The sequence below is a fragment of the Geospiza fortis genome, unplaced genomic scaffold (assembly GCF_000277835.1).
Source record: "Geospiza fortis unplaced genomic scaffold, GeoFor_1.0 scaffold40, whole genome shotgun sequence".
Taxonomy (NCBI): Eukaryota; Metazoa; Chordata; class Aves; order Passeriformes; family Thraupidae; genus Geospiza; species Geospiza fortis.
In genome coordinates, this window is record NW_005054297.1 from 5,063,549 (window position 1) to 5,075,046 (window position 11,498).

General features: G+C 37.7%; 1 protein-coding gene across 1 annotated transcript in view; it reads left to right on the forward strand.

The window, feature by feature from the left end:
* The window catches only part of ZCCHC4 (zinc finger CCHC-type containing 4), an 11,081-nt gene extending 724 nt beyond the window's left edge, over positions 1 to 10,357 (forward strand). The window contains exons 3-14 of the mRNA XM_031055529.1: positions 139 to 304; positions 1,836 to 1,918; positions 2,619 to 2,894; positions 3,385 to 3,462; positions 3,779 to 3,851; positions 4,335 to 4,485; positions 4,996 to 5,096; positions 6,267 to 6,388; positions 6,967 to 7,042; positions 7,538 to 7,589; positions 8,294 to 8,438; positions 10,118 to 10,357. Of these exons, the coding sequence (XP_030911389.1) occupies positions 139 to 304; positions 1,836 to 1,918; positions 2,619 to 2,894; positions 3,385 to 3,462; positions 3,779 to 3,851; positions 4,335 to 4,485; positions 4,996 to 5,096; positions 6,267 to 6,388; positions 6,967 to 7,042; positions 7,538 to 7,589; positions 8,294 to 8,438; positions 10,118 to 10,241 (1,447 nt within the window). The 3' untranslated portion in view covers positions 10,242 to 10,357. The remainder of the gene's footprint in view (positions 1 to 138; positions 305 to 1,835; positions 1,919 to 2,618; positions 2,895 to 3,384; positions 3,463 to 3,778; positions 3,852 to 4,334; positions 4,486 to 4,995; positions 5,097 to 6,266; positions 6,389 to 6,966; positions 7,043 to 7,537; positions 7,590 to 8,293; positions 8,439 to 10,117) is intronic.
* The last annotated feature ends 1,141 nt before the right edge of the window (positions 10,358 to 11,498 follow it).

The following is an 11,498-nucleotide window of genomic DNA, read 5'->3' on the forward strand; positions in this document are numbered from 1 at the left end:
TGCCCTCACGGTGAGCCGGGCCCGGGGCTCACCTCCCCAGCGTCCCTGTGCTCGGCTCCAGGCGCGGGCTGATCTGCAGCAGCCCTTGCGGAGGCCGTGTTCTGGAAGCTCGGCTCTTGCAGTGGAGCAGTGAAACAGGGCTGCGGGTGTTCCCTGCGTTATCCTATCCTCGCGTTTATCCCTAGGTCCTGCACTTCTGTTTGTGAAGACCAGCCAAGGAACAGAGGAAGGAAGAAGATTCTATGCTTGTTCGGCTTGTAGGGATAGAAAGGACTGTAACTTTTTCCAGTGGGAAGATGAGAAGGTAAGAGAGCACCGCTGAAGGCTGTGCTGAAGACTCAGGGCTTGAAGGTGATCAGAGCTCTGGAGCACCTCCCCTGTGAGGAGGTGTGAGGGAAGGCTGAGAGAGTTTGGGTTATTCGGCGAGGAGAAGAGAAGGCTCGGGGAGAGCTGATAGCAGCCTCCAATACCTGAAGGGGGCTCCAAGGAATCCGGAGAGGAACTTTTTGCAAGGGCGTGTAGTGGAAGGACAAGGGGTGATGGCTTTGAGCATTAAGAGGAGAGGTTTATATGAGATATTAGGAAGAAATTCTTTACTGTGAGGGTGGCAAGGGACTGGAAAACCTGCCCAGAGAAGCCGTGGATGCCCCATCCCAGGAAATGTTCAAGCTGGGTAGGCTTTTGAGCAACTTGGTGTACTGGGAGGTGCCCCTGCCCGTGGCAGGAGGGTTGGAACTGGATGATCTTTATGTCCCTTCCAACCCAAGTCATTCTGTGGTTTTATGAAACATTGGCGATTTTTTTCTCTATTTAGCAATTTAAAAAGTATATTTTATTGTGGAAATCTCTGGCAAGTGCTATTTTCTAAACTTTGTGTAATAGTTGATATTTAGCTGAGCACTTGTTTCTGTCAGGAGAACATGTTTTAAATATAGCTTTCAAGAAAGGCTGTGTACATTTTGAGCAAACCTGGCATTTATTATTCTATTGCCAAAACATATAGGCAATTTGCCAATGCTTTGCAATGTTGAACAAAATTGGGTTCTTCTGATCCCAAGATGCCCTTGTTTCCCCTAATTAAGATAGAGAAAATAATTTGGATACAAGCAACAGTGGGGTATACAAAATACTGAGATGGTGGGGCTTGGCATGGTGCTCAGTAGTCTCAGAATATCTGCAGCAATTTCTCTTTTTCATTCATTTTGAATATCACTTGTATTATGATGTCTTTTCTTGTATTGAATTTTACTGTCTCCTCCTTTAAGCAAAACAGTTCCCTAAGTTTTGACCAATTGTTTTGAAACTCTGTTGTGAAACCGTGAATATGTTTTGTGGAGACAAGGTAGAAGACTGAGAGAAGAGTGTGAGAGACTGAAATGTTAGAGGCTCAGGCGCAGATAGTAACAAGGAACTGTCATGCTTTTAAAATGATTTCACACAAAAGACTTGGGCAACATTTCTACTGCCATCAGTTTTTCAGGATCAGATCATAGTTCTTCAGAGGGACCACAACTGCTGGCACACATTGATAGAAAGGATGGCTCTTTCTGTCTTCCTCATAATCACCTTTTGAGTTATTCTCTGAGTATTACATGTGATAGGAGAATGAAATGCATAGTTTAAATTCGCAGCGAGAGGCTTGTGTTGTTTTGCAGCATGCCCCTGTGCTGCAGACATACTTGTTCTTCTGAAACAACAAATAGAATTATTTTTCCTTGCTAAGTAGCTGAAGCATGAGACCTTTGATGCACCCTTTCTTTCATGTTGAGATTTGATGTACCACACACATCAGTAGCTGTTGGTTTTGTAACTTTTCATGTATGCAAATTTTACAGGTGTCAGAAATGAGGCTTGCAGCACGTGAAGAATACAATAGAAGTCATCAGCCTTTTTTTACACACAGACAGAACGTGGACAGGTATTGTTAATATGTATTGTCTGCAGTAAAGATGTAATAATGCAGGTTTAGGTACTCTGAATGTAGAGATAACATTTCAGGATTTGTTCAAATATGAAAAGATGAATTTGGGCAAATAAGAATTGTTGTTTGGCAATGGAAAGGAAATAGCATGAAACACTGAACTAGAGCATGGTGTTTTCAACCCAGGAACTGGGAGGGGGTGCGGGTGTGTTTTTTGGGGTATGTATTCCTATATTAGTGCTCATAGTGTGCTTACAAGAGGTCAGTAGCAATTTCTGTTAAAAAATACTTATTCCTGACTTTAGTCTACAAAAGTAACAAGCAAAAAGTAATTGTGAAAAGAAGCAAAGGTAACATAGTAACAAGTGATGTCTGAATTTCATGTGTAAACATACAGGATTTTGCTGATAGTTGATGGAGTCTTCATTCTGTAATCCAGTTATGTTATAGAGATTCCCAGTATATTTGGTGGCAACATTTTATGCATTTCAAAGATTTCAAAGTGTCCTTTGAATTTATTTTTTTTTTATAAATAGTACTTCATTCTTGTGGAGTTTTGTGAGAGCAATGTAAACTGCATTGTCTATTTAAATGCCTGAACTCCTAAAATATAAAAAAAACCCTTCATAGCTCCCCTTCCTATCTTTGATAGAGGCTTTTTCCAAACTTTGTTCCCTATTGTCTTTTCTATTTAAAGGTACAAGAATTTTGTTCTGTTGCCGTTATCAAAGAGGAGGTTTTGCCAGGAACGCCAGCAATTGCTAATGCCAGCAGAATGGGAAAAACACTCAGATCACCAGTTCCTGTGTGATATCACCACTGCCCAGCTGAAAAGTCCAAGTCAACTTCTGTATCCACTGGAGAATAAAAAAACAAATGCACAGTATTTATTTGCAGACAGAAGTTGCCAGTTCCTACTGAATCTCCTTACAGGATTAGGATTCAGACGAGTGCTCTCTGTTGGAACACCCAGGTACATCACTGAGAATTGTTACACTTTCAAGTAATATTTCTCTCTCAAAGCTGTACAGCTTACTAATGATTATAGTCAATGATTCTTCCATAATAAGAGGTTCACTATTGGTGAACCTCTATTGGTTGGGATTATCCAAGCATCTAGTGGGGTCTAGCTTTGAACTTATACCAGAGAAGACTCTGGAAACACTGCCAATAACACACACACACACACACACTTCAGATCTCCATGGTAGTTAAGGAAGTGACATGGAGTTTCTTACCTTGTGCTTTTCTGTGTGCAGTGATCCAGGAGGCTCCACTTGTCATCTTTCAAGGCTAACCTATTTTTCTAACGTGGAGTACAGGTCAAATGGAATCACCCAAGTTTAGGCTACTCAGTTTTCTCTGTTTGATTTATGTTTAGTAAAGTACCAGGCATTCTTGTCTTGCAAGATCATTTCTGAAGTCTGTCATTATATGTTAAATTTCTTCCAATTATACTTCAGGCTTCATGAAATGATCCAGTCAAAAGCATCACAAGAAGAATTCAATGTTAGAAGCCTTCTGCTAGATATTGATTTCAGGTAGGTTTTAACAAATGTTTATGTATCTGAAGAACATATACAAAGATGGGTGTTCTTAGTGCTTTAAGGGATAAATTGGTGGTTGTTTTCCCTTTCTTGTCTCTGCATCTCTGTTCCTGTACCCATACACAAATGACATCCAGTTGATGAGAAAAGTAAGTATACTTAATAATTTCTCAGTATTGGTATGTGTTGTCAGTAATCAGAACCCAAAGATGATGTTTTTCTGGAGGCCTTTTTTCACTCTAAATATCCTATCTTAGGATAGACAAAAAGTAATTTATATTTTCTACTTCTCTCAAAACTTATTTTACAGGTATTCACAATTTTATACAGAGGATGAATTTTGCCACTACAACATGTTCAATCATCATTTTTTTGGCGGAGAGGTGAGGCCAAGAATTTATTGAGTGCTTTGGTAAAAAAGTGCATGTTGTTGATACAGAATTTTGTAGGAAATTGATGACTAGTCTAGTAGAAAACATCATGGGAAAACATGAATTAATTAAGAACATTTTAATAGAAACAGCAATTAAGGTGTGTAAGCAACAGTAGTTAGCATAAATTTGATAGTCAACTTTGAATTGAATGGAAGATAACTACTGCAAAAGAGACAGTTTCATTCTTTGATTTTCAGTAATGTTTTATATGTTAGCTGAACAGGGCACTGGTTTTCAGTCCTTCAAATCTAGGTGCATTTTTTGTGGGTTTTTTTTTTTTAATGCTTCCAGGAGGAAATTCACCTCCACAAGAGGGAAGCAAAGTTCCGTCATCAAAGTTGAAACTTCTGCAGTGATTGGTTTATTACCAGAGACAATATGTTTACAGTTCTTGAATCATGATTTTTGGGAATTAACCTCTGTTTCTTACAGGCTGCACATGAAACTTGCAGGAAATTCTTGTGTGAAGAGAATGGTGAAAGAATCATTATGGTAACCGATCCCCCATTTGGAGGTTTAGTGGAAGCACTGGCTTCTAGTTTTAAAAAACTGATGGCAATGTGGAGGGAGACAGAAAAAGAAGGTATGTATTACAGCCAGATGGGTGGCTTGTGCTGTAACATCACTTTAAGGAAAAAGTACCTATCCATAAGTTTGTGATTCTTGCTACTCAGGTGAATGTGAGCACCCTCATGTTATAATTTCTAAAGATGAACTAGCATGTACCTGATTTACTCTCTTGATATTTTTAGTTCAGTAATGCCCAATTCACAAAGTCTGTCTTAAAAACTTCTCCCTTTTTTTTGGCAAATCTACTTTGCAATTAAAATGGACTTTAAAGGAAGAGAAAAATAAGCTATCAAACCAGTAAATTTTCTTAGCAACCTAAGTGGATGTCAAGAGTTGAGTTACATGGCACTTGCATCTCCACATGTACAATATGCCAAAACTTTCTGTTGCCTAAGAGAACTAGTTCTTCTGCCCAACATTATGTACGTATCCATGTTTATGTATTTGGAATGTTCACTGTAAATTTCTCATGCTACATGTACTATGTTTTTCTCCTATGTACACCAAAGTTTTTCATTACTAGGTCATGACAACAGAGAGATGCCCATGTTTTGGATATTTCCATACTTCTTTGAGTCTCGCATTCTTGACTTTTTCCCAAGCTTCAGTATGATGGATTACCAGGTATGGCTGAACCCAGTGACTCTGCTAATTACCAGCTGTGTGCAATGTGAAAGGAGTAGTAGTGAAAGCAGTTGCAGTGGCAGTGCTTCTCTGTAGCTGGGCCTTGTTCATGTGAAGCCTGGATTCTGTATTTCTATTAGTTGTATCTGTGATAACTTGATCATGTTCTTGTTATGTATCTTTAACTCATCTGTCATTTATCCATGATCTCATTTTTTCTGGCAGGCTTTCAGTATAACAAATTTGCACTAATTCTGACAGGTGCTTGTTGCAGAGGTGAGAGGTAACTTAATGAAGAGTATTTTCATTCTTCAATGATGTTAGATGTCAGTGGGTAGTGCCCAGCCCTAGAAAAAAAACCCCATATATATTACAAAATTAAGGTCTTTCATCTCCGAAACTACTGGGATCAGAGTACAATTACAGTGATGAAAATGTTTGGAATTTCTTAATAAGTGAACTTGTCAGTGATAAAGCAATAATCTGGCATCAGCTTCTTCAGTATTGTATCCATTCTGTGTATAGTTTAGGCACACCTACTTCAGTGTGTTTTGAGAGCTCAGTCATGGGTATTCATGATACTAAAGGTTTATTTTTTCATGTAACAACTCTGCATGAATTTTGGCATTGATGTTCTGAACAGTGTGTCTTGTGGAATGAAAATTGTTGAAGAAAGTTGAAAACTCATGCTAGGCTGGACTCTGCATTCCTTCCACTGTTCAGAGCTGAGAGTTTCTGTGACAAGTCTCTGAAGGCAGTGCTGGAAAAAGCAGGCTGATTAGATTTGCAATTTTGTAATTTTTCTGAGATGGGTTAAGATGTCATCTCTTGTACTGACAAACCAAGCTGTAGAGATCCTTTTTTTATAGCAGGTTGCTCTGTAATCCAACTGCAGTTATCTTACATATCCCATGCAAACGAGCAAAAAGAAGTAAGTACAATATGATTATTGAAGTGTAGTGAGCCTAGCCTAACACTATGTTTGCACAAATTTACAGGTAAATGAGACAAAAAGCTTGATGTAGAATTTGTAATCTGATTTGGGGTTAGAGTCTCGTATATAAATACAAACATTGCATAAGGCAGTTATAAAGATAATAAATATGTAAATAGCTCTTCCTGTGCTTGGCATTCAGTTTAAGAATCTTTTTTATGGTTTTATTTTTCTAGGTAGACTATGATAATCACGCACTTTATAAACATGGCAAGACAGGTCGTAAACAGTCTCCTGTCCGTATTTTCACGAACCTTACCCCAAGTATGATTGTGCTTCCTGAAGAAGAGGGATATAGGTAAGATATATTAATGCTCAGGTGACTTTTGAAAGAATGTCTTTGTTTTTAACTAGGGCATAAAGTCTCCAAAGGAGTTAGGGATGGTGCTGTTTCATAGTGTCTTGCCTAACTTGGATGCCAGGCTTCAGACCACATTTTTCAGTCTCATTCTAAAGTTGCATATTATATAAACAATGTGTAGGAGAGCTGAAATGTCTAAAAAGACATTTAAATTTTTCCGTGTGGAATTATGAGATTCCTTATTTTGTCTGTAGGAAATACTGTCTACATCTAGAAGATAATTTTACAGCTGTGTCTGATAATCAGCTGTTAATACAGTAGTAAAAAAAATGAACTTGTAAGAGAAGCATCAAGGACAGAGGAATTTAATTTCATTTACTACTGATACTGTTGATAATCTGACCTGAATTTTACTGTGTGGGTGTACTGTGTGTGGTCTAAGTGGTCATTTATGCAGCAAAGATTGAATTTTTAGTTCAACAAAGTAATTTTGCAGTCCTTATATTAGTTGTTAAGGTTGTATAAAATGAATTGTTTTGTGAGCAAATAGTGAACCAGTACATCTTTTTCCCCAGATTTTGCACTGTATGTCAGCGATATGTTAGTTCTGGTAACCAGCACTGTGAGATATGCAATTCATGTACATCAAAAGTAAGTATTTTCACTTCTTTCTGAGTGGAAGTTTTAGTAGTAGTCAGACAACAACCTCTGTAATAGTTGCTTTGGTGAAAACCTGTTCTGATACTGAGTTCCATGGGAAACCCTCAGTAGTTCAGTTTCATAGACTTATTATTACCTTCACAGTACACCTTCCATAACCCACTGGAAATCAATTTCTCTCCCTAATTCCTTTGTGTTGCAAAGAGGACAGGACAAGTTTGCTGCTTGCCACTTAGATCAGAACTTACCCAGCTGTGGTCTGGTGACACATGCATTTTTGCGCATCCTTTGAAGTTGTAGAATTTGCTAATTTCAAAATTTCATCTGTGGTTTTCACAGATTCTCAGGACTGTTGTTTCTGAGTTACAGTCCTTCCTACAGAGGAGTTGTTCCTGTGAACAGTGGGGACCATACATGAGTAGTTCTGTTTTAAGATAGAATCAGTGGGGGGTTCAATAAACAAAACCATTTATTTGCCTTTTGTAGGATGGCAGACAATGGAAACATTGTGTTCTTTGCAACAAATGCGTAAAGCCCTGTAAGTACAGAAAAATATTTTCTAAATAAAAGTACATTTAGTCCAAAGAAGTTGAAATTCCAAACCAGAAGAAAAATATTCTGTGAAAGAAGTAAAATGTAATTCAGAAGACCTAGAATAAACAAAAAGTCTCAATTTCACACAAGTTACTATTCTTTAGTTTAGCTGTACTTTACTTGCACTGTGTGGAAGTGTAATAAATTTTTGCCAAGACACACTAAATCCCATTTATATTTATCATGGCAAAACAGAAATATTTCCATTTGTCATATAAGTATTTCCTAATTTTCTGAATTACTTTGAATTGCCTAAAAAAGTAGGCAAATACTAAAATGTTTGAGAGATCATGATAAAATTATGTTTCATGCACAAATGTAGTTATATTTATACCTCTGTATAAATTTCTGAAGTCATTATCTTTGTTACTCTTACAACAATCAAAATCTGTAAGTACATTATAACATCTGCACTATTTTTGTTTTGAAGATGACACACAGGATAAAAGTTCTAATGACAAAATAGTTCACACTTAATTTGACAGTATGTCTAATAATGTGCTGAGGGACCAGAAAGTGACTACATCTATCTTTGTAAAGCTAATCCAGACTTAAAAAGCTGGTAATGTGACCTGTATTTAAAGCTTAGTTTCAGAATGTTCGTTGTAAACTTTTCCAAGATCATAAATCATGTTACATATTTTGCAGCTTGGTTTCACTGTGACAATTGCAAGTGCTGCACTCTTCAGAAGCACAGCTGTGAGAAGAGTGACAGTGGCTGTTTCGTTTGTGGCAAGGCAGGTCACAAGCGCAGTGCCTGTCCCAGTCTGTCCCACGGCAGAGCAGCTTGTCAGTAAGTGTGATACTGCATTAATACACTAAAATACAGCACTCAGAAGAGATCTTATGTCAGGGAATCACTTCAGAAAGAAAGGATTTTCCACTTTAGGTGCTGATGTCAGCTTTCCCTGTTGCCCACTTGCTGCATTGCTGGGGACTGTATACTGAAGGGAGGGTGGGATAAAAGGCAGGTCACTTACTGGGGCTCCCAATTGCCTGTCTGTGGGTTTTCTTTCAAAACTGATTTATATGGATTGCAGACTTGGTGACTGCTGCATGGAGGTCTGTCAAGATGACTGAAAATTGAAGTAATGAAACACTTTTATCCCCTTTGAATTCCTCATGAAAGGGCAGAGAGAAGAGTCACTATAATAAGAGTCACTAAGAGTCACTAGTTATTGCTGCCTGTCTCTTTTGCTTTGTTGTAGCATATTTTGCTTTTTTCCTTCTGGTATTTCAGATGCTTTTTGTAGTATGATCTAAATCTCCACCGTTAATGAGGATCACATTGAGTACTTTTATTCTTCCATGATTTTCCTTTTGTTACATACAGAACAACACTGTACACATACCTGTATGTATCAGAGAGCCAAGTAAAGGGTGTGTGGTTGTCTTCAGATGGAACTAACTGAGAAGAGGAAAGGGGATTTGCTAAGAGATGATCCAGCAGATGGTTCAGTCTTTCCAGTTCAGGATAATTGATTGCACTTCTGTTAATTCCTCTCCAGAGTAGTGGGTTTTTCTGTGATTTTGAATGGCTGTAGCAGTGGAAGGCAGATTTTCCCTCCCAAAAGCTGTACCTGTGTTACACAGTAAGACTCAGACCATTACCCTCTTGGATCAGTATCCAGAGACTCATCAGTTGCCTGCTGGATGGCAGATGGGTACAGGTGTATTGCTTCATGTCCTACTGATACTAAACCAGGTTTTGCTTAGGAAGTATTAGACACAAAAGGCAGCAATGTTTCATTTTATATATCTCTCATAAAAAATCCATCTCTTAATGTTTCTTTTTCCTTGACTAAAAAAATTAAAAAGGATGCTAAAAGAATTTCATGAAATCTCATGTGTTTTTTCTGTCAAGGAAGATGCTGTTCTGTCAGTTGTGCCAGAGTGGTTTTAGTAGTTTCAGGTCATCAGTTAGTTCTTTTGCTGATTCATTGCAGAAGATAACTTCGATTTCTTTTTCTAATAAAAATTTTGTATGTTTTGTTCTAATTACTCCATGTTTTGCATTATGACATCTTTTGTCAGAGACAGAAAACAATCCACTTGCTAGTTGTATTTAGGTCCTATACTAATTGCAGGATGCTTCCTAATGGTGTTAAACTTCACATACTTTCTTCTAAGTCTTTCTGTTATATATTCATGCATTATATATTCAGCATGAAATGCTGTGTGTGCTTTTTTTGTACTCAGTGAGTGAGTTCCTTGTTTTCAATATCTGTGTAAATTTAAATGCTGAATAAATACATAAAATGAATGTATAATGGCAATAAAGTGGACAGTTTTGTGAAGTTGAAAGACCTTAACATTTTGAGATGTAATGTTCATTGTACTTTTTGTGACAGTACTTTGCATACTGCCTCATAATTCATATACTTATTTATAATACCAGCAAATGTATTTGTACAGAGAAGTGTGTTTTTCATTTTATTCTAATCTCTATGTTCCTTTTTTTTTGCTTTACAGATCTGACAAAAAGAAAGGGCAGAAAACTCGAAAGAGAATAAAAATGTTGATCTGTAAAAGATTAGCTATGAAACATGCCATATTCTCCAAGAGGAAAGTAAAGAATAAGAAAAAAAAGACATGACTTTTCTTGCTGCTACATAGTTGCTAATTTATTTTTTTTATTGTCAGCCTTTTGTTCCATTTTCTAAAAATGTAAGTGCTAACATCCAGAATAAAACCTGATTGAATTAAGTGACAGTTCGTTTGTTATACATCATTACTGGTACAAAAAAAAAACCTGCAACCCCAAAACTAAGTGAACTACCACAGCCCTTACCATGTGCATCATTTTGTACTTAGGATTAGCTATTTGTCTAATTTGGTGGGTGTTGGATGTTATGGGTCTCACTGCTGAGAGGTGAGGTATGGGCTGATGCTCTGATTTTATGTTGGTATTGGAGGGTGGGGCAAGGAGGAAGTGAGGGTAGATGATGGGAACGCACAAGTTCTTTATATTCGGTCTCTGTTTAGTTACAGTTGTGAAAAATGCAAATCACTTGTTTTTAAATTTTTAAAAGTTTAATAGTAATAAAATGGTTATAAAAATAGTAATACAATTAGAGTAATAATAATTTGGACAGTTTGGATTAGGACAATATGAGACAATAGAAACAAAGAGTTATGGACGTCTAGGTACCTTTTTCTGGGCAGCATGAGCCCAGAAAAGGACACTCGTTAACAGAGGATTAACCCTTAAAAGCAATAACCTGTTGCATATTCATACACCTCATACATGATGCATAAATTCCATTCAAACACAAGATTCTGTCTGGTCATCGTCGCCTTCTTCCTCATAATCCTAACGGCGTCGTCCTGCCTGAGCGAGACAGAAAGAAGTTAGTTTCTCCTGATAATGGGACAATAAATTATCTTCTCTGAAAGATTTAGGTGTCCTATAACTGCTATCTCGGTGCAAGTCCTTTCTTTAGAAAAAAAAGTATCCTACATAGCATAGTTTCTATTTTAACATTTTGTTATAATCTAAAACTATATTTAACACACGACTTAAGAGAATTAATACAGCATTACTTTCTAACACAACACATATAATATTCAATTTAATATTTGTGAAAAGCCAATCATAAAATACGCATTTTTCACACAATCGTCTCACAGGAAGGCTTGTGAATTTGTAAAAATTTCTCTCCAAATGGAAAAGGGGCTTAAAAAAAATTATTTCGTACTAAGTAGTACTTAGTAAGTGAGCGGAGCGGTAAGAGCCGGACCCGCCCTCCCGCGCCCGCCCTGGCTCGGCGCTGCGGCGAGGCCCGCCCTGCTGCCGGGGTCTCCGCCCGGCTCCCGAGGCCCGCCCCGCTGCCAGAATCCCCCCGCACGGCTC